Below are 27,431 nucleotides of genomic sequence, written 5' to 3' on the forward strand. Positions count from 1 at the left end.
GTGACCTGTGTGATTGAGCAACATGCAATCTAGTTGAGACAATGTTTCTATAAAATTGCAGTTATTGATATGAAATGGTTGCAAAACACATATGATTATAGATATCTCGAACTGGTTGCAATATGAATATATATGTGATTTAGTATAACACTTGTATCGCTAATAATGCAAATTAGATATGGAAGATAAGGATACAGATATGGAAATTATGCACAAAATCTAGATAACGGATCTCACCCACCGAAATGGAAGATAGCAATAGGAATGATGAGGATTTTATTACTTTCTATGAAATATTGAAATTTAATAATACTGGAATATCTCAAAATATCATTCAAAATAAAGATGAAAAGTATAAAATTGAAGAAGAAGCATCTAATGAGTATAGCCAACTAGAATTACAGAGCATAATCGATGAAAAAGAACAGATCAAAGGAAAAATGCAAAAATTAAAAATTACAATCGATGAAGCTTTAAAAAATAGAACAGGTTATGGAATCAGGATTTTTTTTGCGAATCTAGAAGCTTATGTTAATTTACTACCATATCGATTACTTGACCTTAAGCTTTTATCTAAAAAGTTTGATAATGGCCCAGTAGAGCTTGCGCCTGAACACAACAATATATACATATCACAAATTATTGAAGCAAATAATACACAAAGCAACGAATCTGAAACATTTACATGGAAAGATGGCAAGTTGATTAATACTCCACTTGAATATAAAGAGTTTTTGAATGCTTATATAAATCTATTGGTAACGCCTTATAGTAGAGAAGAATTAAACATAAATATTACGGATGATACATTATTGTTATTTATGAAAAGTCCTATAATTGATAAGAGTATATATTTGTATATTTGCAATGATTTATTATGTGTAAATATACCAGAAAGTTAAAAGAAGAATTATGAGGATATTTTTAGAGAATGGTATGCTCATGAAGTGTCTATTATATATGGAATCAAAAAAGCTTTGTATCATAGATAACTATATAAAGGCTACAGTAAAGAAGCGTATACGTTTATTGTGGAAAGATGTGAAAGGAATTCTAGGATCAAATCAAAAAGGGAATACTATTATCTATGAAAATAAAATGGGTACCTTTGATCTTAGCAATTTTCAAGTAATACTGGATTGCAATGAATATTATAAATTATATATGATGAAAAAGATCAAAATTATGGAACACATCCTTTAAAAAATATTATTTGTATGAGACCTGTACTTAGTGAGTCGCATGTATGGCTTAACTACTTTAATGATGGGTTGAAATATTATGATACTAAGTTTCCGGATTATTATAAAGAAGCTGTTCGTTTTTTTAGTTTTCCGAATGATATTCTAAATGTCAGTGTAAAACTTATACCTGGTAATAAATGGATAAAAATGGAAAACACAAAAGCCATCTCTGATAAACTATATTTAGCGATGCGTGAAGTGCATATCGAAAACATTTTACCAAGCATAAAACAATATCAAGAAAAGATAAATAACATACCTAAGGGTAGCTGGAATATATTGAATATCGCATATGTTGCTGCTAACCATGAAATCATTTCATTTTGCACGGAGTATATATTAGGAAAAAGCAGCGTTTCTAAAAAAGGAACAAACGAAGGATCTGAAGATAAAACGAATCTTAATAACGCGATGGAAGAATGGGCATCTAAATGTGAAAAATGTTTTAATGAGAAAATGATTGATTTAAAAGAAATCAATACTGTATCAAGAATGAGTTTAGGCATGGGAAACTCCAGGACGATAGTTATATGAAAAATGATGAATTTTTTACGTGGTAATAATTTGAACAAGGCCAAGTTATGGGTATGCATAAAGAGATTGTTAGATAATAATAATGCATCGATAAATGGATCGGTTGATAAAGAAAATAAAAATATAAATCAAAACAACAAAAAAGATGATAATGAAATAATCAAAAAAGTCAAGAGGATAATCGAAGAGATTGGGAAAGTGATTCTGAAGTTCCCAAAAGAAGTAGAAGAAGAAGTGATGATACAATTACGTGACAATCCGCATATTTTTATGTTTGATATATTATTACACGATGAAGAGGAGGCATCTTTCCTTATTGAATACGTCCAAACGAATATAATGACACATATTTATGATTGGCTGAGTCTATACCTACCAGAGGAAGTTGTTGATAATGCAAGGAAAGATAGAGAATTGATGATAGGATTTTTGATGCAGCAGGAAGAATGGCTACTAGAAAAGCTTGTGAATAAAGTGTTTGAGACTAGGATGAGACTTATCTTCAAACCATTCCGAAGATTATTTCTACTTTAAGAAACGAAGAAAATTCTGATGAAGACAAGAGAAGACTAAGCATAATCTTGGTAAGTATTATAGATAATATGTGTAAAAAGAAAAAAAGAGAAAAGAAGTTGATAAGCTGAAAATTGATGATATTATTACTATAATAAAAAATATCCACAATAAGAATGAGGCAGAGATATTTGATTTTATTACTGAATGTAATAATGAAAATAAACTAAAAGAAATCAAATCTAAATGTAAGTACAATGAAGAGGAGGTTATTAAGTAGATAGTTAGAATTCTTAATAACCGACCAAGCAATCAAGCTTCGAAAGAAATGGACAAAAAGGTTGATGCTAACATAAAAGGCACTAAGTCGGTTAAAGTTAATCTGAATGAACTACAGAGCAAGCAGTATGAGCCGATAAACGATTTAAATAGAATGCTGGCCATGTCTACTGAGGATTTAAAATCCTAGTTAGATAAAGATATAAAAATGCTGAAAAAGAGAGAATAGATAAACTAGAAAACTTGAACATAAAGAAAGAAGAAATGACTAAAGCACTTGAGGATTTGAAAGAGAAATGTGTATTGAATGCACTAAAGATGCTTGATTATAAGAATGCAAACGCATTATCAGATAAAAGAAATGCAGAAAATGTGAGTGGTCATCAAAACAAAGAGAAGCCATTAGAGGAAATAAATGCAGAAAATGTGAGTGGTCTTGAGGCAAGTTTAAAAAATAAGATACAATCTTTTGATTTTAATAGATGCTTAGCAAATAAAAGAAAATTGCCAAATAAATGATCTAATGCAACAAATAAAAATTCAGAAGAGCAAGATATACTTAAGAAAATGAAGGAGACAAAAACAACAGTTTTAGAAAAAAGTCTTGACTCTATAGATGTAATAGAGAATAAATTGAAAGAAATCGAGACCAAACTATCTAATTATCAAGTAAAAAATATAAAATATAAAAACTGAAAATTTTCATAGTATAATAAATAATATAAGAATTTATATGGAAATACAAAAAATAAAAGAATTCATGTCTAAGTATGGACTTGCGTTGCAAGAGATTGATCCCATTACGAATGAATTGTTAAGAAAAAATCATAGTGATAAATTACAAACGGTGTGATAAGTTATGATACAATTATAAAAATGGTGGACGATTCATGTGAAAAATTAGGTGTTGAATATAAGGAAATAATTAATTTGTGCTTACAAAAGTTTGTAGAACAACATTCTAACACGAATAATGGTAATTCAAACAATGCACAAATACGTGTAGAGGTATTTACAGAGAATGTTAAAGATCTGGTGCTTTAAAGAAAAAAATAGATGCACTTGAACTTAAGAAAATCAACTTTATGTGGGTTTTTATGACTTTTTTGATGCTGGTTGTTACTTCTTATACCCATATGAAAACTATTGAATCCAAAATAGAATCAATTGAAACTCAGGATAGTAGTAAATCAGGAATGGTGTCTATTAGATGAATGAAAGTATGCCTATGTTAAGGTGTGGTTAGTAATGAGAACAAATAATTAAAATTTATATAGAATGGTGGTATTGCGGTATATTTTGGAGTGAATTTAATGAGAGTAAAATTGCTATGGATAATAATTATTTTGATTGGATGAAATATAGGAGTGGATATTGTAATATATATAACCTAAATATAGAATATATAATAAAATACATTATGTATAAATATTACAAATGAGAATACCCTTATGACGAACGCAAATAATGAAACAGAAACGTGGATGGGTAAATTCAATACCGACAATTCTTCAAATATTGAAGATTTAACGAAAGATATTTTCCAAGAAATTATAAATGACGAGAAGTATAAAGATTCAAGGCTCAAAGTCCTGGAAGCCCTTAATAAAGATGCTAATAAAGATAAAGCAAAGGAAATATGGAGTCAATCCGATGCAAAAATTTTTATAACTATACTAAATAATGCAGATGCAAATTCATATGCAATCTTAGAAGGAGCATGGAAATATATGGAGCAGAAAATTATTGAAGATGTATTGATAGATCTAAGAGATCTCGTTTCAAAGAATAAATATGATGCAGAGGAATATAAAGAAGTGATTAAGAAGATGCTTAAGTATTCTCCTGCTATCAAAGAGAAATTTAATGATTTACCTGAAGATATAAAAATAGACATCGTATATCAAATGGATTTAAAAACATTGTGTATTTTCAAAAATAATGGTGGAGAAGCTATCAAGGACATTATCAAGATCAGATTGCAAACAATTATAAACAAACTTAAAGAAAAATGTCAAGAATATAAAACAAACAACTTAAACCCTGAGCATAATAATACTGATAATTATAATTCTTACATTTCAGCATTAAAATGTGAAGGAAATGTTTCTTTGGCTATCATAGCTAAGCATATTTTTGATATTAATGCTGCAGATCTCGATTTGGGAGTTAATGAATATGAATATAGTAATGATAAATTGATTGAACTACTGTATGTATGTGCAAAAATAATAATGTATCAAAATAATGGAGCGTTATCAAATGCTGGTAATGATTGGAAAATAATCAATGATGATCATTATACTCTTTTTAATTGCTTAAATGATAATGGGTTATTAGAAAAGGATTGTTTGCAGAAATTTGATACGTTCCGTGATAAAGTGTTAAAATTAATGGAAGATAATAATGAAGATAATAATGCGATCAATCTTAGGAAATATATTGATAATGTGCTAAAGAAGAAGAATCCATCGAAGTACCTGTTTGAGAAAGCAATTACTAAAGAACTCAAGATAGAAGACGAGGAGGATAAGCAATATGCGTTTGATGTTTTGGATCGAATTCTAATGTCCATTAGCCTGAAACATGTAGTAGGCGATCTAGTGTTTGAAAGCGATGGCATGGTGAATACTAAGGACGGTCTTATTAATCTTACTATGGTTATCCAAGAAATGAGCGGAGAACCTAAGCATCTACCAATTAATGAAGATATTGAAAATATAAGAACCGGGCGAAAAAACGCAGAAAAGGCTCTTATTCTCATGTATACACCCCTGCTAAAAAATATTTATGATAGGGAAATAGGTAAAGTAGTGTATAAAATTGAAGAATATCACAAATGTATTACAGATCAAGATAAACTAAAAGCTGCTGCAATCAAAACAATAATAGGTAAGAATGGAGAAGCCTCAAAAAGCTATATTAGTATTAATGAACTCCATAATTTGATATCAATTAAAGATCACAACATCAATGGTACATTCAATGTCTGTGGAATTGCATTGCTGATACTTATTATGTTAACTACAGTGGGATTGAATGAATACAACATTGTTGAGATTGGAAAGATGGGATATGGAATTGTAAGGATTATATGCACGTTCATACCTGTAGTGATTGGAATATTTATGATATACAATGCATTTAGAATGTGTGTAGTGAAGTATGATAAGAAAAGCGCGTTGGACAGCATGGGGAATCAAGTTATTGCAAAGATGGCATGTGTATCAGTTTGCCTAGCAGCAGCTATTGCTGAGATGGTGATGGTAGGAATCGGCATGATAAGAGCTGATCAGACAAGTATTGATGATATTAACAAGATGATGGCTACAACAGTGAGTGTATTAATGATACTTAGTATGATGAGATATGTGATGAGTAAGAATCAAGATATTTGGTATCACGTTGTGATTCTAGGAGGAAGTCTGGTTATAGGAACGATGAGAACTTTAATACTTGCAAATGCAAAGATTAGAGAGTATATGGGTGTGATGAATATAGTGATGATGGCAATCGGTATTTTGATGGCAATAACATGCATCGCTGTTTACATGACGAAAAAGAGCTTAAATGATAATAAGATATTAGGTAAGTCTAAGAGTGCTGTTATTGTGAATATAATTGGAGTAGTTATTATGATTTTATCAACGGTAGTGGGATGCCTGATGCAGAGCATGCATTTTAATGTGATTATTGATAAAGCTAAAGAAGCGCTATTATAATAGGTAGTACGTTACTACAGTATTAAGGTACTGAGTAGGAATAAAACTAATAATTATTAATTTGATGTTTGTATTTGTATAAGTGTGTGAAGTAAAAGAGATATGCTTGGATGTATCTGTGAGGTATTCGATATAATAAAGGAGTAATAAAGAGCAATGAGAAAGGAAGATAAATAGATGAATGGATGCATGATATATAAATGAATATGCTGTTTATGGCATATACAAATGACATGTAGAAATGTAGTTTGTGGAGTATGTGCACGTAGTGATGGTGTTGATATCAAGAATGATACAGTTGCAGTGCATTTATATTCATAGTATAGAGGCTCCGAAAAGAAAAAGAAATAGTAATGGCAAGAATGTTACAGGAAGCAAACCTAAAAAAAGTAAGCCTAAGGCCAATTCAACAGATAAATTACCATCAACAGCAGTCGTTGCTGCTAATGTAGAAAACAAGTATACTTATATACTGTACCGTTGCTATAAACATGAAGATAAAAATAAAAAAGAGATAACTTATAGTTATGAAAATTATCATGAACCTCAAAATATAAATGTATTAAGAATTATATTGATCATGAAAATATGATCGGTGCTAATTTTAGAGGCAATAAACTGGGAAATAGCATTATCGTAAATGTATTATGTCACTTAGTAAAGGCAAAGCTACGCTTTATTAATCTGAGCCACAATAATATCAATAAACTTAGATATGTGGGCACTAATAAGAACAAAACGACTTCAACAACTGATGTAAAGAGTGGAGATCGATATAATTTATTTGCTAGAAATGTGCGCATATTAAATATAGCATACAATAAATTGACAAAAATAGAAGGCATTAACAGCATACGAGCTCTACATGCATTGACATTTTCAAATAATAAGATAACCGATTTCCCAAAGATTAGTGGTATAACTGGTATTATTGTACTAAATCTTAGTTCAAATGAAATAGGAAATATTGATAGAGAGCCTCAAAATCAAAGAATATAAACATCAAATAGTTATACTTGACTTGAGTAACAACCTCATCGCAGATATTAGTTCATTATTTAATAAATTAGAAAAGGAACAAAGTACCAAAGATGGTATATCATATTTTCCTTCGTGTATTGAAAACCTGAAGCTATTAAATGTCAGTAGCAATGGTATAAAAAGCCTGCCAGGTGATATGCAGGATTACGCACCATAGCTAATAGTTGCTAACTTAGCATAAATGAGTTCAATGACAATGATGTTAAGAGCATATTGAATATTCAAACATTGGAGGTGTTGATTCTCAGAGGAAACAAAAGAATTACTTTTGAAGCATTTTATGATTATGTGACTGAAAGTAAAACTGATGATGCAGGAAATGTATTAAATAATGAGATTATAAAATTTAAAACTCATGAGAGATTACGTATACTTGATCTACGCAATAGTGGAGTTAAGCTGTCTAAGGATGAACCTATGCATAAACAGTTTATCAGAGATATACTACTTATAAATTCAATTGAGAAAGTGTATTTTAATTATGATCAGTTTGTTGATAAGAGTGGCAAGGTATTGGATGATGAGTCTATGAATCAATGGAAGGATGAATATGAAGATAAAAAGAAAGACTTAAAAGATAAATATGAGAATGAACCAAAGATGTTTAGTAGTAGATATAAAATGTTTATAAGTGATGGAGACCTTTATTCTTTACCTGACAATGTATTAGTAATATTTAATAAAAAGAGCGAACAAGAAATAAATCCTGAAATAGAGAAGCATATGGAGAGCGTGAATGAATTTGAAAAAATGATATATAAGGAAGAATTAAAAATAAAAAAATCGAATATTGAGCCAGAGAAAAAAACAAGAAATGCTAAATAAGATAAAATATATAAAATCTGATATTATATACAATCTGAAACAGTTTATAACTAATATAGATCAATTAATAGGTAATATACAACAACATACAAAAGAATTAAAAGATGAGATAGAATATATAAAAGAAAATAGCAGTGAAATAACAGATGTACAAGAAACACAAATTGATGAAAAGAATAAACAAATAAAGAGTAATGAAAAATGGATAGAGATGAAGGCAAATGAAATATTGAGTAAACAAAAACCCCTTTTGGAATCGATTAAAAATAAAAAAGATTTAGAGACGGAACAAGGTAATGAAGAGAATCCAAACTAAGTAGATAGTAAAATAAAAGATCTAAATGAAAAAATTGAAAATCTATATAATGAAATAAAAAATATCATAATAGAACTAAATGAATCAAATGAAACTGAAAGACCACAAGAAATCGAGCGTGATATGTATTTGAATTTTGAATACTTGAAGTCAACACTAAATATGAATGATGATGTGTATAAACAAGTTGAACTGAACGCATTGAGTATGTTAATTGATAATGCATTTTATAATCCAAACAATAAAATAATAAATGGTAAAAAAGTGATTAATCGCATAGACCTGAGTAATACAAACATGGTGAGTATACCTTCTAGACTTTGGATCTATGCTACAATAAACCTGTGATTATGAATGAACTAGTTTCGAGTAATAATTACTTGACTAAATATGGACTGGAGTGTTTGCATATGATTGAATGTAAGAAAAGTTATTCTTCGGAATAATTATGGATTGAGAGATTTACCTATGAGCATTAGAAAGATGAAGCAACTAGAGAAGATAGATTTAAAGAATTGTGGGTTTGCTAAGATACCTGAAGTGATATGTGGAATGAAAACTATAAATAAAACTGATGCAAAAGGAAACTCCTATAAAGAATGTGTACCTGTACTTATGATGGAAAATCTAAGGGCAGTGAATTTAACAGGCAACAATATAGGGCGTATTAAAGCAAATGTAGTTGATATGTTGGAAAAGAACGAAAAATTGCATATATGGCTGGATGTAGAAATAACATCAAACGTGAAAAAAATCGCGATGATAATAAAGAGCAAGCCAAGGATGATAGCAATTCTAATGAAGGTCAAGCTAAGAAAAATAGTAATTCTAAGGCAAGCCAGGCTAAGAAAAATAACGATTCTAATGAAGGCAATAGCAAATATAAGTATCTTAATTTGGCCAATTTAGAAAAAGACAGAAGAGCATTTTTTGTGCATTTTGAAAACAAGAGATATGTAATGAAAGAGATACAAGATAAAATAATGGCTGAAAATACAAAAATAGCTTCAAATGCAAAGTTTGATGAGTCAGGTAATGATGAACAAATGCATCAATCAGAGTCAGTGGGTATACTATACTCGAAGCTATACAAGAATTAACAGATAAATTAGAAAATGAAAAGTTTGTAGCACCACCAGGTACATCAAATGATCATGAAAAATAAATGTTGAACCGTCGAACACATTTGATCAAGCATGGAGTGATCTTGAACAAATAATAAATGGCAATGTTCAAGGAAATCATGAACCAGGTGAAGCTGGTAATGCTATTATTGATGCAATTGCAAATCAATTTGATCAAGAATGTAAATCTCTGGATCCCGACCCGTACTAGATATACAGATAATGATTTTTTGAATATTGAATAAAGTGGTTTAATTATAAATATTTGATGTTTATTAATCAACAGAAGTTTTAAGTTCACTTGAATGTATATCCAAATATATTATTCCATTTTTCATTCTGATTTTGACTTTTGTTTGTGCTTGTAATTACAATAAATACAACTAGTGAAAATACAAATGTAGATATTTGAGGCCAATCAGACTTGAAATTGAACTTGTCCCATCTTTCACATTGAAGTGAAGGAATGAAATACTTTAGAACTGAAAATACCTTCAGTATAGATGTGCTGAGTATACTTGCTATCATAAGAAATCGATAGAATTGCTTATCAGAAGAGTCGTTCATTAAACAATATACAATTGAATACATAAGAATAGCTACTGCAATCACATTGATCCAAACTTCAATACTGCGATTTATAGTCAGTGGCCCAGGAAACATGCCTCCTGATGTTACTATGATGTGTGTAAGCATAAAACTGTATACATTCTTATAGGTTTGTTTTTTCTTGTGTTCTTCAGAAATCTTCTGTGTAATGTTTTTTACAATTCGAGAATATATCATGTAAGGAAAAAAAATGGTAGCTATAATCAACCAAAAAAGCAACATGAATAGCAAAATCTTTTTTGCCATGCTTTTGCCCTTTACAATTTTATTCCACAAAGTGAATACCCAGGATATGAATAATGGCAAAAAGGTTACGTTATAAGCTATAGGAATAAAAAAATTATATAAGAAGTTGAATTGATTCGCACATATCAATGAACCCAATAAAACGATACATAAAAAGATCGTGAGTTCAAGAACCACTCCTTGTATATTCAGTCCTTCATTTACATCTATATTTTCCATGCTATGGGTGATCTATTCAGCTTTAATCTTTCAGTGGATCAATCAATTGTAGTCCGTGAACACAGCTACGCTAAATAATAAACAAAAACTAAAATCTCGATTTATTCGTCAACAAACAATACTCCTTTTGGATACAAGCAGGGAATCTCAGAAATTTTCTTGGCTCCCCTTTCAATCGGAGTAGTTTGGTTCATTCGGAACAGATTAAATCCTTTTCGATTCAGTCTTGCCTCAATGGCCAGGAAAAGATCATCCAGAGTGCTTTCTTTTGAAAACCCAAGGATAGATGATGTTCCATCTCCATGCCATAGCTTTATCTTGCAGTCTGAAATATCTTCTGTTTTCTCTATTGCTTCATTTAGTAGCTTCTGATCTTCAATACGCTCTTGTTCCAACTTTTCGGCCATATCTGCTTTTATCTGGTTTATCAACTGCTCTTTATAAATTCTTTCTCTTAGCATTGAATCCTTACGTTGCTTTTGAATCTCCGATATTTCATTAGAAACTGCCTGTGTGCTTTCTCTTTTGACTTGCTTGACTCCTTTGTGCGATTTGTTTTGGTTTGCGCTTATGATTGAATCAACAAGAAAGTCTATGTCTTTGGATCCGGTTTCCTTCATCGCAGCTTGAACCTCTTCTTCTGTAAAGCCGCTCTGTACCAGATAGCTTATGATCTCCTCATCGTTTGCATTGGATTTGTTTTCCTCCATTCAATTCAGGGATGCTCCAAAACTATTATTCATCAACACATGAAACTCAAATATCACAATATTTAGACAATCACAGCAAACATGCATTTATTCATCAATGCATTCAGCATCAAGAACTTTAAGCTCTCCATTTGATGCTTTTGATGCCATAAGCACATTCTCAAGCAGTATTCGTTGTGCCTCAGGTACATTCTCATCAATGCCTGCCCATGCCTCCAGAACATTTTGAGTAAGCGCCCTTGCAAAGCTAAAGCTCAATGCCCATGTCCTGCATCCCCTCTCCAAATTCAGAGCATTAAGATACTTCATTGCATTCTCTGTGCCTTGTCCTCCACTCAAAAACACAATTCCAGGCACTGCACAGGGAATTGTTGATAGAAGGGCCTTGAATGTCAAAGAAGCAACCTTCCTCGGTGTACATTCACTGCTGTTTATTGATCCTGCAGTCACAAAACTCGGTTTGATCAGTAAACCAGGCATGTATACAGATTCATAGTTCAAATACATCACTAGAGTGCTCAAAATCCTTCTGGACATCTCAAATGCCCTCTCAATTGTGTAATCTCCTTCAAAAAAGATCTCGGGTTCAACAATTGGAACAAGGCCATTCTTTTGACATGTTATTGCGTACTTCGCCAAGACCTCGCAATTATCATTAATACAGTCCTGTGATGGAATTTCATTGTCAAAATAAAACAAAGAGCGCCACTTTGCAAATGTCACATCCTTGAATTCAGGAGATTTACACCTCAGATCCAAATCCTCCAATCCTACAGATATTTTCTCTCGTTCCTTATAATCGATCAATCCCTTATCAAGCTTTATCCCAATTGCAATGTTTTTCTTCAAAAGCACGCCTGTTAGCATCGATCCGTTATTGTCAGTCTGTCCAAGCGCTTCTTCATGGAAAATAACTCCGCTTATGTACTTATCAATCTGCTCAGCCCCAAACAAAAGCTCCCTGAATCGCCTCCTGTTTTCTGCAGTGTTTTCAATCCCAAGATTTGAAAATCGCTTCCCCAATGTACAAGGCGTCTCGTCTGCCGCAAGAATTCCCTTGCCATTCTCCAAAAGCTTCTTTGCATTCATTCCCAGCTTTAATAGATGATTACAGTCCATCACAGGCATTGAGTTACCCCTCCAATATTATTAATATATACGCTATGGCATCATACAAACCCCTCTCAAACATTTGCATATCAATAAACATGATTAAATTTCATTCGTGGAGCATAAATTGAAAATAACAATGAAACATTTGCCAAATAACAATCTTATATAGCTGGAAATTGAAATGTATGGCATAAATTCAACATCATGACACCCTACATGCGTTTTAATGTGTTTGTAGAAGGCGATTTTGAGAATATAAAAGGTGTTTTCATTGCACAGTCATATCCAATCAGGATCAGGTGCACATGCGGTAAAGAGCATGAAAAAAATGTTGTGATATCAAGCGAAGACAGTAATGTTAATAAAAAGGGCGAAGAGGTCAACCTATGCGTCACATGTCATGAATGCAAAGAGCTCATGACATTCAAAATACTAAAGCTTGATGGTCAGATAGAATGCACACTTGCAAAGGCACATCCGGATGATGATTCAGAAAACGTCTATTTAACAGATATGGACAAAAATAGATTCATGGTATCTAGGATACAGACGAATGGTGCAGAGGTGCTCTCTATCACAAATTGCACTCTGAACCTGGTTTCTGACGACGGGGTGCTTTTCAAAGACGTCAACATTCGAGAAAAGACAGTGGCAGAGTTTAATACTAAAAGCAAAATGTCCTCAATAATTGACTTTTCTCTTGTTGTTGAGCAGACAAAACATTAAACATGTTGCCTAAATGGATTTTATTTACATTTACACTGAAATATTTATTGATTGGGAATGAATATCCTGAAGAGCGTTATTGTGTATGTGCCAAATGTTATTTGTGCAAAGTACTTCTCCTCAAATGTGCAGCTTCCTGAGAAGTGTGCACCTGCAAACACGCACCAACCCTTTCCGAATTTGCTATCAAGCATACTCTTGAGTGACTCTGAAATCTTTGTAGGTGGACTTTTATCAGTGAATTTTGACAGCGTAACTATTATTTGGGCTTGTATTTGTTCATCCAGAGCTTCACGCTGTTCAAAAACCGGCACAATAAGCTTTGGGCCTTCTTCTATTTTTAAACTACTTGCTTTGGATTTTGATGATGTACTCGAATCTGAACTGCTGCTTGAATCTTTTGTATCTGGTACCTCTTTGTCTTTAGAGCCATTGCTGTCGTTCTGTACTGGTTTGTTTGTGAATGTAGAATTCTCCTCAGCCATGATGATCTGTAGCATAACTTAATTAAACATCATTAAAACCAATCATATTAATGCTTACTACACTATCCAATCTATGCACTTGAACTACAAAAGCTGTAAAATACACCAATAGGATATGCTAAATTCAGTATACCCCAAGTTTCCTTTCTGGCAATCTGTTTGTGGCTCATAAGAATAAAAGTAATTGATGGTCCAACCCTAATGCTTCCGAATGAAATTGATCCGTACGAGTTCAAGTTTTTTGGAAAGGACATGCTTCCACTGGCAGACACTCACAATCTGTTCAGAAGCTCGCGGTTTCTGAAGAACAGTAGTGTCGTGAAGGCTGTATCAAAGACAAACCAAGGACTTGTCATGATGGTTCGCAATCCAGCAGAATCGGTTATATACACGCCAGAAAATAAGATAACATACAGCTCGAAGAACAAAAAAGCAAGCTTGAGGAACGTTGCAAGAAGATTCTTGAATGCAAAGATCATAGATTTTGCAATAATGCGATTTGGAAACTTTCATTACTCTCTGTCAAGGTGGGAAAAGGACGTATGCAGTTTATGCATTGTTGCATGCATCAACGGTCAAACATCTGAGAAAATATTGCTCAATCCACCTATGATATTAGGAGCAGTTGTGGAGAATTCGTGTGTGTCTGATAGTGCGCCATTTAGATTCAAAGATATTGCTCAATATGGAAAGTCAAAAGAATCTGGTGAGAGTAATGACATATATTTAAGGACGAAAGACAGTAATAAGATAATGTTTTCACCTAAACTGAACGATGTAAAAGTGAATCCGATTGATGGATTTCCAAAAAAGGACATGTATTCGTTGAAGTATGACATGAATGGAAGTGTTTATGGCGGAATCAACAGGAGTGATGTAAACACAAGTGATAGTTGTATGATAGATCTGATGTCTGGCACTTCTGAGATAGAAGCTGAGAATCTTCAATCCAGACCATACAAAGATGTAAAGGATAGTGAAGGAATGTTTGAATACGTAATATCAAAGATAAAGAAACTTTTCTGCAATAATACTACGAATAGTAACGCAAGTACAATGAATATGCAAACTATCAGGCCGTGGGCTGTTATTGAAGAAGATGGAATAAAGGAGCATTTTATAGAAACCCGTGCTGTAGATTCAAGGTTGAATTACTTGCCTAGAGAGGAAGGAACTGTTAAAAAGACAGATTGTAAGAACATAATAAAGTTTGGGACAATAAATGAGGAAGGAAGCTTGGACTGTGTGCAAAAGACAGTGAAGTGTCTATCTATGGCAAACTTTGATAGACTGGAAGCTTTCATTTTCGGTGTTGCCAAGCACATGAAGAAAAGTAATGTCAACTACGTAGAAGTATGTTCAGAGATCGATTTCTTTATCTTGAACAAAAAAGGATACATATACATATATGCCAGGGACATGCTCCACAGGATGGAAAATGAATATCTTCCAAAGTTTGGCAATCTGTTCAGGAGGTTAGAACTCGAAGCCATATAGAAAACTTAAACTATTTATATTAATTTTTTATTTATGTTATCATATAAGAATGGACATGCTTTGTATAATTCATCTTCGTCATATACTTTATAGAATGAGCATCACAGGTACTCTTTAATTCCTTAAAGGTAACAATAAATTATAGATATTACAGTAATCTTCTTATTATCTTCTTATCAACAATTCGTATTCTGAAAGGTTGTGATAATCTTTCCAAATTAAGAAGCGGCGCTGTTTTGAATGCATCGGCATTAGTTTTGGGTAGTTGCTTCACAAGAATCTTTCCATCTTGCCTTAAAACAGATATTCCACTACAAATCTTCTCAATCACTTCCTCTATGCTTTTAAATAAAGTCCCCTCAATTCTAAACCTGCTTTTGCTAAGATAATCTTTATATACCTGTCCCATTTCTTTGTACTCTACGATCTGAGAAATATAAGACTGGAAATCAGCAATAAAATTGCTTGTGTTCCTCTCAAGCACTTGGTTCTTGTTTTTCCTATACTCATCTTCATGTTTTAGATGCGAATTAGTTTCAACATGAGCTTTGTATGCCTTCTTTGTGTTGAACTTCCTCTGGCATGCAATACAAAACATCACAACCCTTCTTTCCATGATTATGTCTATATTTGTTAATCATTTATCCTTCATGAAGATCAAATCGCAATGAACAACACAAAGAATAAAAGAGAAAGCAGCAGTCCTCCAAATATAAAATAAATCCACGATCTAAACCGCTTTGGAGACGAGTTCTTGACACTTTTGATTGTTGCAAATATCCTGCTTAATGAGAGCTGGAACGACTGGTCCAATTGAGACATCTTCTTATTCTGCTTTTCTATTTCCTTAGTCATGTCTATAGAAATGTTCCTCAGAGTACCTAGCCTCGAAATAAGCATCTGTCCTTCATCCTCATTCATGTCCTCCTCATCTACATCATCATACATCTTTTTCATGGGTTAAAACACAACTTCTACCAAAATATACCGCACAGGCACCAAAACATCACTCAAGATTTTAATGAAGATTCTTCTTTGATCCACATGCACGACCAGTACGTCTGGCTCCAACAAGTCCAATCCTCTGCTCAAACGGTGCCTTCTTTGAGACCGTAGTGGGCTTTCCAACGTGCTGGTGATTTCCTCCTCCATGCAAGTGATCAACAGGATTCATTGCCACTCCTCTAACCCTTGGGAATACAAGTCCACGGGCCTTTGCTCGGTAGTGTGCAACAGATGCCTTCAGCAGAGGCTTATCATGGATACCTCCTCCAGAAGCAACTCCTACAATGCATCTGCATTCGCTACTAATCAGCCTCTTCTCTCCAGACGGTATTTTTATCATAGTCTCGTTGCTCTCTTTCCTGTGATTCACAACAAGCGTATAACTTCCATTAACCATTGAAAAAGACCCTCCATCTCCATAAACTCGCTCAACAGAGTTCACCGCCATTCCTTCAGGCACATTCTTAATTTTAGTAATGTTGCCAATCAAAGCTGGCGCTTCATCTCCAATCATGATCTTCTGACCTGTTTGGATGCCCTCTGTTGCAACAACAAAGCTGTCGTGTTCCTTAAAACTCACAATCGCAACAGGCACTCCTCGGCCCCTCTCATGAACAATATCAATCACCTCTCCCTCCTCGACATCTTTTATAAGCGGGTAGCTAAGAGAAAGCTTGACAATAGGATGTCTTTCCTTTTTCTTCAGCTCTCTGGTCCTTCTTGAAATCTTACCCATTTCAGGGCTTGAAAATCATGCAAGTTTTAACAGAGGAATTCGAAAAAATTTCTGTAAAGCATAAACATCAAAAGCTGCATACAAAAGGATTCTCACCAGAACAGATATACTATCAAATAGAGGATCTGTGTTTACACATCCTACAAGCGTCAGAGTCTGCAATAACCGATCTCGGTTTAATATACGAAAACACGCCTCAGCAAATCGATCACAAATGCAACTGCAAAGACATCCAACAAGATTGCAGCATCTACAGTCATAACAACGTCGCATCAAGTACACCTAACTTCATACAAGACGAAGACTCTTCAACCAGTACGTCAGATCAAATCAATGAAAATAGCTTGAGTGAAACATCCTTGGATTCAGATGACTTTGGAATCTCTAGGGAAGACATCTCACATATGGCAGCCGAGGATCTCATCAAAATTCTCGATTCTAAAGCTCGACGCACTTCAAACCATTACATCAATGACTCGGATTCTTCAGAAGACGACTCGCAACAAAAATAAAATTCATTCCCTCCAAAATCATATTTATTGGCAACACATGTATGACTTGGAAATAATCCACAATCAAACATTCTACAGATTCCTGTTACTTGTATTTTTAAACACATATATGCATAAACATATTACTATCGCTCTGCACACTCATTTCTTTATAACTGTCACATTCTTGATTTTATCCAAACACTTTGTATTCTGCTTCTTTTTGTTAATGCCTGCTTCCTCAATTCTTACACTCCTCACCTCAGCATCCGGAACAAATCCGTTATTCCCAAAATCAACCATATTCATCAAGTCTCCCTCAATCTCATTATACAGCGAAATAATATCCTTCGTCTCCTCACACTCAACCTCATTGACATCGTCCACAGCATCGACTACCTCTACAACATGTTTAGTTTTGTATTCATAGTTGTCAAATGTGCCCTCTCTGATCCTCTTCAACGTGACTCTTTCAATCTCGTCATTCTGCTTCGATGAAAACGGAACAAGAGGCGGCCCTTGTCTAAAATCAATCTCTTTCTGAGCCAACAAACTGTCTTTAGGCCTCTTGCTCTTGTCCACCTCTCCCATATGCTTCCATTCCTTATCCTTCACTAAAAACTTCTCTATCTCCTCAATCCTCTCGCTATTCATGCAACGGTTTTATTCCCCATTTAAATTCTAAAACTCACTCCAAATATTTATCACGCGTCATTACTCACTCCGTATAATCACAAACAACAGAGTTAAAATCATGCAGTGTTATGCATCATCTTCATAATGCACTCCTTAGTACATCCAATAAAAGCGTCCAAATACCTGCATATCTCCATTATTCCATCATCATCATAATTTTCAGGATCATACTCCTTGCAGCATATCAGATTCTGATTATAGAGAGACTTGTCCAGGCTGTCATCAACAAGAATGCATCGCTCAACATCAAATCCATGATCTTTAGCAACTATATCAAGATCCTTCACCCACAGATCCGCGGACGAATCAATCTTATACTTCCCTGCCTTGCAGTCTATCTGCGAATAACTTCCAATGTGCTCGTCAAATCCTAGACTCTCAAGATGCTCCACAAAAATCTTTGCATTTTTCTCCATCCCCGTGGTCCATAAAATATAGCTCACTTCATGTGTCTTTAGAAATTTCAAAAGCACATCAAGATGAGGTCTGTCATAAAAAGCAAACGCACCACTTACCTTATCCGCCACTATTCCCATAGACTCATATCTCTTTAACTCTTCTGAATATTTACGGTATCTCTTAATCAATGTTCCGTTTATATCAAAAACAATTAAATACTTACCGGCATTCATAAAAGGGTAAAGTAAAACACTCATCCATTGACACATCATTCATATCAAATAATTTTAGAACATCTTTATTTACGCAGACCGACTGCAAGAAAACAACGCCTCAAGCTTCTTCACCAGCATCTCCTCATTAACATCATACTTCTCAATACATGCAGCAAGTCCATTCTTCAACAGCTCATCCCTTAGGCCATAAACCATATCTACATTCCAATTCTTAGGCAGCATACCTCTCTTTAAAGTAGGAAGTTTCTCCATCTCCCTAACCCCATCAAACCAGGCCATTCTATCAGAACACTCAACCTCTGAGCTGCTCATCTTGTGTCTCTTGGTCTCCTCAACTATTCCATTGATAGTCTCCTCAAGCCCTTCTACATTCTTATCTCCTAAATACTTCTCCACACTCTCACGGTTCTCTTCAGTAATCTTTCCAAAATTCATTATTGCCTTGTGAAACAGATTGTCATTCTCACGTATCTCCTTCTTCCTACTAAGCGTCGAAATAATCTTCCGTACCCTTTGATTCATATCATCCACACTCTTGTTATTCACAACCTCAGGATAGCAATCATATCCATATCCCAACACAAGCTCAACAAGCCTCTTATCATCTTCTCCACTCCATCCCCTCACCTTCTCAACAATAAGATCTTCAGTATTCACAAGCGATACAAGCATCATCACCGCCTGCACTCGGAGCAAAAATCTCTCTCCATACTTCTTATACACATGCTCAAACTTAGAAAATAATGACGGATCATAATTATCCACCAAAAACTCTCCAATGCTATCACAAAAATCAGATCTGACTTTAGAGCTCTGCAGCTGATCAACATTATACTTCATAATATACTTGAAGTGCCCTTCAGTCTCTTTAAATCGCTTACTCTGCTCAATAACAATTCCCTTATCTGCTGCTTCACTTCCACTCTTTAGTATATCAAGCCCAACAGACCTGAATCCATACCTTAACACTCCCAGGAATATCAGCAAACATTCATTCTCATAAAACACATTCTCATCCTTGTCTTCAAGCTCCATCTTCAATAATTCATCAATCTCATTCACTTCCTCAGTAGAAAGCCCTCCTTCCCTTGCAAGTCTTCTCATCTGCCTTCGCACCCTTCCTTCACTTTCCTCACTTCTCTTCTTGCTCAGGAGATTCTCCCAGAAATCAGGATCATCAACATCCTCTTCAACCTGGAACGATGCCTTCGAAAACACATTACCTCCATCGCTGTGCTTCACTATCTTCGTACGTCTCTCTAAAATTTGATCAATGTCCTCCTCACAGAACTTTCTACTCGATGCATCATCAGTCTCCATAAGAACTCCATATGCTCCCTTACGAAGAAGAACTTCAATCGCATCCTTCTTTTTTGTCTTCTCGCTCTTCTGCTCCTCAAACGTCATCTTCTGTAACACTGCTTTATCAAGTCCAAGCTTTAACCCCGCTTTATCAAACATTTCTCTCTCATATGTATTCTCAGTCACCAGTCTGTACACCTTCACCTCACTTGTCTGCCCAATCCTATGACATCTTGCCTGTGCCTGTAGATCTGCCTGAGGATTCCAATCCGAGTCAAAAATAATAACAGTGTCTGCCGCCGTCAGGTTTATTCCCACTCCTCCTGCACGCGTACTCAACAAAAACACAAAAACATCACTTTCCTTATCACTAAACCTGTCAATAGCTGCTTGCCGATTCTCTGTTCTTGCCCCTCCGTCAATTCGCTCATACTTGTATTTCCTATACGTAAGGTATTCCGCAAGCAAATCAAGGCATCTTGTCATCTGGGAAAAAATAAGAACTTTATGCCCCTCCTTTAACTTCCCTAAAAGCTTATCAAGCAGAACAAGTTTTCCACTGCTCTGTATAAACACCTTATAATACTCATCAATATCCCCAAGAACTCCTACTTCCTGATTTTCTCCTTCAGCTGCCATTCCTTCCCCAGCTGGCACTTCAGTATCTCCCTCATTTTTGCTCCTCTCCTTCTTCTTCTTCATATACCCGCTGAGAATCTGCTCCTCAGCCCCTTTAATTAAGTACGGGTGGATACAGCACTTACGCAACTCCATCATCACATTCAGCAGATTTGGCGCAGACTCCTTTCCTCCTTTCGTCAAAAACTCAATATTCCTCTCAAGAATTGCCCTGTAAAACCTCTTCTGTATCATCGTCAACGCAACCTCAATAATCGTCTCTTCCTTCGAAGGTATGCTCTTTTCAACATCCTCCTTCATTCTCCTCAACATCAACGGTCGCAATAACCCCTGAAGCTTCTCAACATCATTGATATTCTCCATCTTGAACTCATCCAGAAAGCTCAGCTGGCTCGCAAACCTGCCAGGATCAATAAAGTTCAACAGCGACCACAACTCAGATATATTGTTCTGAATCGGCGTTCCGCTCAGTAACACCTTGTGATTGAACTTCAGCGTTCTTAGCACGCTTGCAGCTTTAGACTTAGAGTTCTTAAGTCGGTGTGCTTCATCAAATATTCCAACTGAAAAATGGAACTGGCTCAGATGCTCCTGTTCAGCCATCACAGTGTCATACGTAGTAATCAGCACATCAAACAATCTGATCTCAAGATTGTTCCTACGAAGCACAAACTCATACTCTGCAATTAACGCCCTTCCTGGTCTGCTTTCGTGGTACTTCAACACCCGCAAATCTGTCCATGCCTCAAATTCCCGCTCCCAATGAGGAATAATACTCAGAGGTGTCACTATTAGAATAGGCGCACTATATTCATACTTCGTAAAAAGCGTATTGATAAACGTAACAGACTGCACAGTCTTTCCTAACCCCATCTCATCCGCCATAATACAGCTCTGCCGGTAATACCATCTGTTCAACAACCAGTTCAGCCCTTCCAGCTGGTACTCCCGGAGTCGGTTGCTTCCCTTAAACACTGGCGACTCTTCATATTTGATAAAGTTCTCCCTAGGTGGCCTCCAGTCAATCCCAACTCTCATGTTGCGCATCTTCTTTCTGTCCCTGTACTTTCGCAGCTCTTCCTCAAATAGCTCACATTTCGTCACATTCTCTGCCGTTTCAAACGTAGATAGCTCATACGGTTGCCCCTTCCACTTCACCAAAAATACCTTCTCTCCATCATAGTCCTCATGCAATATTCTGCCCACCTTCAGAAAGTCCGGATTGAACGGTACTTCTGTCGCTTTAAACTTCTTCACCTTCATCGCTCCAATCTTCGTTGCCATTATCACCTCCTTATCTATCCATTCACAGTGCAGGTAGCTCTTGTTGCGAAACTTCACAAAATACTTCTCATTCTCCTCATCATACTTCAAAAGCTTCTCAATCCCATCGTCAGACTCCTCCTCGTTCTGCTCACTTACACTGCTTTCACTATCAGGCGCATTATTTCGTCGAACCATCGCTGCACTGCGCTTCTGTCTCCTCTCAGGCACATAAACATTTCTTTCTTGCACTCTTTCCTTACTGACACTCCTTGTAGGCCTCCTTTCCTCCATTCCATGCATTATCTTCATCTCTGCACCATGCGAATATCCTCCAAATCCATGCTTAAAATCAAATCGGTTCTCAAATCCATACTGTAAAGGTACTCTCATCACTCCAGATGGTGCCATATATTGATACCCAAGCGGCGATTGATAAAGCATCGGATTCACCTTCTGCCGTGCCTGTCTTCCCAGTGTCCCATCATTCTTGCGAGGCCTTCCACGCTTCCTTGGCATCACTTCCTTCTCACTCGACTCATCACAGCTACTAATCGAGCTTGCTACACTTTCACTCTTGGAACTCATGTGTTGAGGGCTTTGTTTTTTTGCTTTTAAATTTACTAAACCTCATCACCTTGCTTGCCATCGTCTGCATCACTAAATATTCTACTTTTCTTTGCATCTCTACTTTGCTCAATGTATATTCTATCATTTATATTCAGCAACTGCACTTTCATCTTCCTGTAAACACCACCATATTCAGTAGTGCATTCTATCCATCTTCACATCTTCTCTCGGCTTCCAAATCGTCTGTTTGTTTTCCATTTCTATTTTCCTTCCTTTGCTCATCTTTCTTATCAACCAGTAAATTAAATATCTCCACAATATCTAACCTCTAATCAATCCCTAACACCCTAACACACACTTTCAAAAATCATTTTAATCCGCTTCTTGACCTCTGTGCTCTTTGGTTGCCTTGTACAGAAAATTGCCAGAAAAACACTTCTCAAATACCTTCACAACCTCAAGAACTACCCTTGGCCCAATCTCCTCCATATCCTCCCCAATCTTGTAACATCTAACCCATATCATTCCATCAAGATAGAAAAAACACAGCGCCTTGTCCTTCGTCTCGTTAGACTTGAACACATGCTCAACAACATCCTTCACATACTTCAAATGCTCAATCTCTTCAAACTCCTTGCTGAACATCAACACATATCCACAGTCCACAAATACATTCACCGGAAAATTGCACTCACGCACAGTAGACACATTATGCATCTTAAAAAAAATAGACGTCCCGTCTAAAATCCCAATCCATAGTCCATCCATCCTCTTCGTTGACTGGAAAAACATCACTGAGTCGCATTCATTCATCCGTGCTAGCTCCCTGAGCTCGTGGTAATCATTCCCCATATCCCACTTGTGCTCTTCTTCAACCTTCACAAGCTTAGAAATGTCTTTCATCAGATATCTGATTTTTGCAGATGCTGCTCTTGTACTCAAGATCATGCTCGTCATACCCCTAATGGGACCCATAATCTTTCATTTTATATCATCCTCAAATCTTCAAGACCATTATTTTATTCTAAAACCCCTCCATCATAAGCCAAGCCTATCACAATAACGGTTGCAGATGCTACTTCTTTCCAATCTCCTGTACCTTCTTCATCACCTCATCAACACTGCGTTTGGTTCCCGTTATTTCCACCAGCTTCTCCGTAATCACCTCCCACTTGTTCTTAGATGTCTTATTAAATAGCATCAGCAATCGCTTTAGTGTTGCAATCTCCTGATCACTCCACTCGCTCACTTTCATCTCCATGACCTGTTGAACTATGCTTTTACCTATTCTTGGGTCTCGCTTCTTTGCAATCTGCACTAGCTTCTTGATCCGCAAGATGTCCTTATTCCTCGACTGCTTCATCTGCTCCTGGTGATTCATTGTGTATCGTGATCTGTCCTGTAAATTCATTTTATAGAACTCATCAGGATTCTCATACGTTCTCCAGGACTTAAAGTTGCTCCAGAACTCATAGAACTCTTCAACAGATTTTATATCGTCATTTGGTTTTAACTGTGGAACCGGCTGCCGCACACTGAACTTCCCATTCCTCTCAAAACATTCCCCAAACACATGGAAAAACTCATCGCTATAGTATATCCTATCCTCAGGAATTGCATCGTCGAAAAAATTCGAGTTATATATCAGTCGTAGCCTTGGATCCCCGAGTATCTCATTTGCCATCTTAACCAATACAAAAGCCTCGTTACTTCCTTCAGGCAAATCAGGATGGTAGAAATACTTCTTTACTTTCACCACATGGCTAAGAATATCCTTGGGTATTTTCTGCGTCCTGTACATGTCAAGATCAAGCAGTAGATACAAATCCACTCCCCAAGGATTTTTAAGCTGCTCCTTGCTATACAGCCTCGTAATTCGTCGTCTGCTCAAATACTCATTCTCAATCCTTGCTGCTTCTCCTTTGAGTTTTTCATATTTCATTAACAGATCTGTCATCTTCCAGGGACCACTTCTGCTTTTTTTTGTTTGCTCTGCAATCATTAACGGACAATAAATTTATTCACCTCAGCATCTATCTTATTCATCACCCCAGTAGATCAACAAACCTCCGGAACAGTCCCTTGGCTTCAGGATCAGATGACACAAACCGCTCAATGTCTGCAGAGAACAGTCCGTCAGGTCTTTTAGAGCTCAAAAGTGTTCGTATGTGTGGTTTTGCACAGAGTCTTATGTACACCTTCAACACTGCCTTTAGTAGCTCAGTAGATTTCAATCCAACAGACTGAGATGCCAGTGAGTTGAACATCATATTAATTGCAGAAAATCTGTCGAATGTCTGGCATGCATAGCTCAGGCCATCATCATTTCCTATAATTGCTGTAAATACATTTGCAGAAAGAAGCTGCGACTCCTCCGGTCCAATGTCAACAATCTTCAGAAGAAGAGGAACAATCTCTGTTATTTTCAAATGCTTGTGCACATACTGATCTCCATTCTTCAATAAAGATGCAATCACTCCTAATGATGAAATTCTCAACACCTCATGTCTTGAGTCAATGTCTGATATCATAAGATACCTGTATATATAATATGGAAACCTTGCATCCACAAATACATGCTTTATTTGTGTGTCACCAACAAGTATCTGCAGTATATTTAACACCATGCACAGTCTTGAGCTATTCTCCTCAGAAAACTTGTTTGTGTTGATAATTGTGTATGGTGCAATCACTTCCTGTAGAAGAAAGATAGGCATTGCATCGTGACTCCAAACTTCAAATGCCATAGTAGGTGATTTCCTGAGCTCTTCAAACAGAGCCTCGAGCCTTTTGTAAACTGTTTTGTTGCTCACGAGATTCTCACATATCTCAATCAATCGCTGTCTCGAGCATTCTGTGCTTACACCTGTAAACATCATTAAATGGGTTTCAAATCTGGCTATATCAGATTCCAATCATATCTCAAGACTGTAATGCATAATGCATTAAATCTCATTTATTATATGCCTGCTGAATAATCCAGGCATGTGATTTTTTACTAGCTTTGTAAATGCTAATCCCAATCGAAGCAGCTGATATATTGTAAATCTTAGTTTGTATTTTCATCGCCTAGCCTCTTCTTTTGCTCTTCATTTCATGGTACGATACAACCAGCCATTTGAGCTTTTCAAACAATAGCATCGTTCTTAAGGTTGTATGCACTGGGCGCTTGTCCATTCCAATCTCTCTCAGTATCCTTTCGTACTCTCTGTTCCATGTATTCTTATTGAACCCCAAAGAGGATGCAAGAAACGCATTTGGATACGATACTTCTCTATTGATGAGTCTTTTGATTGTTGCAGACTTGTCCTCCAGGTCATCTATGTTGTAGATGTATAACTCTCCAAAGTGTTTGTTCATCACTTTGTGTCTGTCTTTCCAGATTGTGTCCATGTTGTTCAGCATTTCTACATACTTGTGTATTGCTTCGTCCTCATGGAACTCATGGTATTCATCATTGTCATTTTTGCCATCGTTCATCTCAGGAATAAAAACAAACCAAGATAACTCTATTCAGATATGTGAAGTATGCTTATTCAATGTGTATTGGCAGTATTAGTTCAAAAATAAATGCATGAATAGTTAATTCGGTTTAATTAGTAACAGTTACTTAGCACTTTCCATGGCCTTTGCAAACTCAGGCTCTGACTTTTCAATCAGTGATGGTGACTCAATGTATGTGTATACCAATGCAAGTGTTGATGATGAAAACACAGAAAGGAAGTTGTATGTAAAGATAATCACTGGTAATCCAATTGCTGTAATTGTTGCAGCCATAGAACTAGAAACCTTGTCGATGCCTAATGCCTTGAACAATAACACGTCTCCATGGATCAGGATATACACAAACTGAATGCAACAGAACACAACAATTGTTTCCATCACTATGTTAGTTAATAACGTAACACCTTGTCTCTCCTGAATCAAGTTAAATGCTCCACTCATTGAATCTCTGTAATTTGTGCCGTGCAATGCAAGGTATGGGAATGCCAGCTCATTCGCTGTGTTTATCAGCGATTCGAGTGAGCTTAGGATCACAAGCGCTATGGCATTGAGAATGTTTCCTGCGCCAGTCTCTCTGTTTCTATCCATGTTGTTTTGAACAAGTATCCTTGCTGTTTTGATGATGCTGATGACAAGTCCTGCAAATGATATACTTCCAAGGGCCATTAGTCCATTGTGTGATGCTTCTGTAAATGATCCTTCACCATCTAAAAGATGCCCAACCACTATGCCAGATATTATTGTCTGCATTAGGTACATGATGTTGAATAATGTCCATATGTTGTTGAGTATGAACATAATAGCCGATAAAGCGACTATTCCATCGTCTCCATTTCCAATAACACCGGTGAACACAACTCCCTGGAATATAATTAGGAATACAGAAAGCATGATCAGTAGAATGCATTTGAACAGGTTTGCAGAAATGATTTTTGCGCCTGTCTGAATCGATATGGTCATGAGTGGAAGCACTGGCTTGATGCTCCAGAAGTAGAACAGCAAGGAGACACATGCATATGCTGCAACAACGAATATCAGAACCGGATTCATTGTGAAGATTGATGCAATGAGCATCAATACTGGAATCAAGACATTTACAGTGAATATCAATCCGTCAGCAGCGTATCTAAATCCCAGATAGATCAGAGTAAGCATGAAAATCATGATGCCAACATTTACTGCCAAGGCTGGAAGGATGACGTCTGCATCGAGTGGAATTTCTGTGGAAACCTTCACGAGTGTGATGCTTGTTGTGAGTGTAAGGATGATGTACAGGATGAATGCCCATGCATCATGAAATTTTCGTTCCTTCTTGAACTCCTCCATGCATGCTTTGTGTAACAAAAATATATATGTTTAATCAAACGGGGATGTGTTCAATCAGATG

At 35.8% G+C, this 27,431-nt stretch overlaps 25 protein-coding genes across 25 annotated transcripts; 10 read left to right on the plus strand and 15 right to left on the minus strand.

Moving 5' to 3' along the window:
• Nucleotides 1–245: 245 nt before the first annotated feature.
• M896_010010 (uncharacterized protein) lies at nucleotides 246–902 on the plus strand (the record flags this gene model as incomplete). Its single annotated transcript, XM_014708906.1, has 1 exon — nucleotides 246–902. One exon carries the CDS (start codon nucleotides 246–248, stop codon nucleotides 900–902), a length of 657 nt encoding a protein of 218 aa, XP_014564392.1.
• A 10-nt stretch (nucleotides 903–912) lies between these two features.
• M896_010020 (uncharacterized protein) lies at nucleotides 913–1,203 on the plus strand (the record flags this gene model as incomplete). Its single annotated transcript, XM_014708907.1, has 1 exon — nucleotides 913–1,203. One exon carries the CDS (start codon nucleotides 913–915, stop codon nucleotides 1,201–1,203), a length of 291 nt encoding a protein of 96 aa, XP_014564393.1.
• A 14-nt stretch (nucleotides 1,204–1,217) lies between these two features.
• M896_010030 (uncharacterized protein) lies at nucleotides 1,218–1,778 on the plus strand (the record flags this gene model as incomplete). Its single annotated transcript, XM_014708908.1, has 1 exon — nucleotides 1,218–1,778. The coding sequence occupies one exon, from the start codon at nucleotides 1,218–1,220 to the stop codon at nucleotides 1,776–1,778; it is 561 nt and encodes a 186-aa protein (XP_014564394.1).
• Nucleotides 1,779–1,781: 3 nt separating this feature from the next.
• On the plus strand, nucleotides 1,782–2,312 carry M896_010040 (uncharacterized protein; the record flags this gene model as incomplete). The annotated part of the gene is made up of 1 exon (XM_014708909.1): nucleotides 1,782–2,312. The coding sequence occupies one exon, from the start codon at nucleotides 1,782–1,784 to the stop codon at nucleotides 2,310–2,312; it is 531 nt and encodes a 176-aa protein (XP_014564395.1).
• A 1,709-nt stretch (nucleotides 2,313–4,021) lies between these two features.
• Nucleotides 4,022–6,292, plus strand: M896_010050 (uncharacterized protein; the record flags this gene model as incomplete). The annotated part of the gene is made up of 1 exon (XM_014708910.1): nucleotides 4,022–6,292. The coding sequence occupies one exon, from the start codon at nucleotides 4,022–4,024 to the stop codon at nucleotides 6,290–6,292; it is 2,271 nt and encodes a 756-aa protein (XP_014564396.1).
• A 588-nt stretch (nucleotides 6,293–6,880) lies between these two features.
• M896_010060 (uncharacterized protein) lies at nucleotides 6,881–7,291 on the plus strand (the record flags this gene model as incomplete). The annotated part of the gene is made up of 1 exon (XM_014708911.1): nucleotides 6,881–7,291. The coding sequence occupies one exon, from the start codon at nucleotides 6,881–6,883 to the stop codon at nucleotides 7,289–7,291; it is 411 nt and encodes a 136-aa protein (XP_014564397.1).
• A 1,651-nt stretch (nucleotides 7,292–8,942) lies between these two features.
• On the plus strand, nucleotides 8,943–9,383 carry M896_010070 (uncharacterized protein; the record flags this gene model as incomplete). Its single annotated transcript, XM_014708912.1, has 1 exon — nucleotides 8,943–9,383. One exon carries the CDS (start codon nucleotides 8,943–8,945, stop codon nucleotides 9,381–9,383), a length of 441 nt encoding a protein of 146 aa, XP_014564398.1.
• Nucleotides 9,384–9,895: 512 nt separating this feature from the next.
• Nucleotides 9,896–10,672, minus strand: M896_010080 (uncharacterized protein; the record flags this gene model as incomplete). Its single annotated transcript, XM_014708913.1, has 1 exon — nucleotides 9,896–10,672. The coding sequence occupies one exon, from the start codon at nucleotides 10,670–10,672 to the stop codon at nucleotides 9,896–9,898; it is 777 nt and encodes a 258-aa protein (XP_014564399.1).
• Nucleotides 10,673–10,773: 101 nt separating this feature from the next.
• Nucleotides 10,774–11,382, minus strand: M896_010090 (uncharacterized protein; the record flags this gene model as incomplete). The annotated part of the gene is made up of 1 exon (XM_014708914.1): nucleotides 10,774–11,382. The coding sequence occupies one exon, from the start codon at nucleotides 11,380–11,382 to the stop codon at nucleotides 10,774–10,776; it is 609 nt and encodes a 202-aa protein (XP_014564400.1).
• Nucleotides 11,383–11,469: 87 nt separating this feature from the next.
• On the minus strand, nucleotides 11,470–12,501 carry M896_010100 (fructose-1,6-bisphosphate aldolase; the record flags this gene model as incomplete). Its single annotated transcript, XM_014708915.1, has 1 exon — nucleotides 11,470–12,501. The coding sequence occupies one exon, from the start codon at nucleotides 12,499–12,501 to the stop codon at nucleotides 11,470–11,472; it is 1,032 nt and encodes a 343-aa protein (XP_014564401.1).
• Nucleotides 12,502–12,711: 210 nt separating this feature from the next.
• M896_010110 (uncharacterized protein) lies at nucleotides 12,712–13,221 on the plus strand (the record flags this gene model as incomplete). The annotated part of the gene is made up of 1 exon (XM_014708916.1): nucleotides 12,712–13,221. The coding sequence occupies one exon, from the start codon at nucleotides 12,712–12,714 to the stop codon at nucleotides 13,219–13,221; it is 510 nt and encodes a 169-aa protein (XP_014564402.1).
• A 44-nt stretch (nucleotides 13,222–13,265) lies between these two features.
• M896_010120 (dynein light chain) lies at nucleotides 13,266–13,706 on the minus strand (the record flags this gene model as incomplete). Its single annotated transcript, XM_014708917.1, has 1 exon — nucleotides 13,266–13,706. One exon carries the CDS (start codon nucleotides 13,704–13,706, stop codon nucleotides 13,266–13,268), a length of 441 nt encoding a protein of 146 aa, XP_014564403.1.
• A 201-nt stretch (nucleotides 13,707–13,907) lies between these two features.
• Nucleotides 13,908–15,203, plus strand: M896_010130 (uncharacterized protein; the record flags this gene model as incomplete). Its single annotated transcript, XM_014708918.1, has 1 exon — nucleotides 13,908–15,203. The coding sequence occupies one exon, from the start codon at nucleotides 13,908–13,910 to the stop codon at nucleotides 15,201–15,203; it is 1,296 nt and encodes a 431-aa protein (XP_014564404.1).
• Nucleotides 15,204–15,351: 148 nt separating this feature from the next.
• M896_010140 (uncharacterized protein) lies at nucleotides 15,352–15,801 on the minus strand (the record flags this gene model as incomplete). The annotated part of the gene is made up of 1 exon (XM_014708919.1): nucleotides 15,352–15,801. The coding sequence occupies one exon, from the start codon at nucleotides 15,799–15,801 to the stop codon at nucleotides 15,352–15,354; it is 450 nt and encodes a 149-aa protein (XP_014564405.1).
• Nucleotides 15,802–15,860: 59 nt separating this feature from the next.
• Nucleotides 15,861–16,160, minus strand: M896_010150 (uncharacterized protein; the record flags this gene model as incomplete). Its single annotated transcript, XM_014708920.1, has 1 exon — nucleotides 15,861–16,160. The coding sequence occupies one exon, from the start codon at nucleotides 16,158–16,160 to the stop codon at nucleotides 15,861–15,863; it is 300 nt and encodes a 99-aa protein (XP_014564406.1).
• Nucleotides 16,161–16,221: 61 nt separating this feature from the next.
• On the minus strand, nucleotides 16,222–16,944 carry M896_010160 (ribosomal protein L2P; the record flags this gene model as incomplete). Its single annotated transcript, XM_014708921.1, has 1 exon — nucleotides 16,222–16,944. The coding sequence occupies one exon, from the start codon at nucleotides 16,942–16,944 to the stop codon at nucleotides 16,222–16,224; it is 723 nt and encodes a 240-aa protein (XP_014564407.1).
• Nucleotides 16,945–16,961: 17 nt separating this feature from the next.
• Nucleotides 16,962–17,456, plus strand: M896_010170 (uncharacterized protein; the record flags this gene model as incomplete). Its single annotated transcript, XM_014708922.1, has 1 exon — nucleotides 16,962–17,456. The coding sequence occupies one exon, from the start codon at nucleotides 16,962–16,964 to the stop codon at nucleotides 17,454–17,456; it is 495 nt and encodes a 164-aa protein (XP_014564408.1).
• A 141-nt stretch (nucleotides 17,457–17,597) lies between these two features.
• On the minus strand, nucleotides 17,598–18,089 carry M896_010180 (U3 small nucleolar ribonucleoprotein; the record flags this gene model as incomplete). The annotated part of the gene is made up of 1 exon (XM_014708923.1): nucleotides 17,598–18,089. One exon carries the CDS (start codon nucleotides 18,087–18,089, stop codon nucleotides 17,598–17,600), a length of 492 nt encoding a protein of 163 aa, XP_014564409.1.
• A 98-nt stretch (nucleotides 18,090–18,187) lies between these two features.
• M896_010190 (uncharacterized protein) lies at nucleotides 18,188–18,763 on the minus strand (the record flags this gene model as incomplete). Its single annotated transcript, XM_014708924.1, has 1 exon — nucleotides 18,188–18,763. One exon carries the CDS (start codon nucleotides 18,761–18,763, stop codon nucleotides 18,188–18,190), a length of 576 nt encoding a protein of 191 aa, XP_014564410.1.
• A 69-nt stretch (nucleotides 18,764–18,832) lies between these two features.
• On the minus strand, nucleotides 18,833–22,558 carry M896_010200 (DEAD-like helicase; the record flags this gene model as incomplete). Its single annotated transcript, XM_014708925.1, has 1 exon — nucleotides 18,833–22,558. The coding sequence occupies one exon, from the start codon at nucleotides 22,556–22,558 to the stop codon at nucleotides 18,833–18,835; it is 3,726 nt and encodes a 1,241-aa protein (XP_014564411.1).
• A 354-nt stretch (nucleotides 22,559–22,912) lies between these two features.
• Nucleotides 22,913–23,497, minus strand: M896_010210 (ribosome biogenesis protein BRX1; the record flags this gene model as incomplete). The annotated part of the gene is made up of 1 exon (XM_014708926.1): nucleotides 22,913–23,497. One exon carries the CDS (start codon nucleotides 23,495–23,497, stop codon nucleotides 22,913–22,915), a length of 585 nt encoding a protein of 194 aa, XP_014564412.1.
• A 118-nt stretch (nucleotides 23,498–23,615) lies between these two features.
• On the minus strand, nucleotides 23,616–24,497 carry M896_010220 (zuotin-like protein; the record flags this gene model as incomplete). The annotated part of the gene is made up of 1 exon (XM_014708927.1): nucleotides 23,616–24,497. The coding sequence occupies one exon, from the start codon at nucleotides 24,495–24,497 to the stop codon at nucleotides 23,616–23,618; it is 882 nt and encodes a 293-aa protein (XP_014564413.1).
• An 88-nt stretch (nucleotides 24,498–24,585) lies between these two features.
• Nucleotides 24,586–25,419, minus strand: M896_010230 (cell differentiation protein Rcd1; the record flags this gene model as incomplete). The annotated part of the gene is made up of 1 exon (XM_014708928.1): nucleotides 24,586–25,419. The coding sequence occupies one exon, from the start codon at nucleotides 25,417–25,419 to the stop codon at nucleotides 24,586–24,588; it is 834 nt and encodes a 277-aa protein (XP_014564414.1).
• Nucleotides 25,420–25,609: 190 nt separating this feature from the next.
• M896_010240 (uncharacterized protein) lies at nucleotides 25,610–26,020 on the minus strand (the record flags this gene model as incomplete). Its single annotated transcript, XM_014708929.1, has 1 exon — nucleotides 25,610–26,020. The coding sequence occupies one exon, from the start codon at nucleotides 26,018–26,020 to the stop codon at nucleotides 25,610–25,612; it is 411 nt and encodes a 136-aa protein (XP_014564415.1).
• Nucleotides 26,021–26,146: 126 nt separating this feature from the next.
• M896_010250 (uncharacterized protein) lies at nucleotides 26,147–27,370 on the minus strand (the record flags this gene model as incomplete). Its single annotated transcript, XM_014708930.1, has 1 exon — nucleotides 26,147–27,370. One exon carries the CDS (start codon nucleotides 27,368–27,370, stop codon nucleotides 26,147–26,149), a length of 1,224 nt encoding a protein of 407 aa, XP_014564416.1.
• Between the last annotated feature and the right edge of the window lie 61 nt (nucleotides 27,371–27,431).

The sequence above is a fragment of the Ordospora colligata genome (genome assembly GCF_000803265.1).
Source record: "Ordospora colligata OC4 chromosome Unknown contig_01, whole genome shotgun sequence".
Classification (NCBI taxonomy): Eukaryota; Fungi; Microsporidia; family Ordosporidae; genus Ordospora; species Ordospora colligata.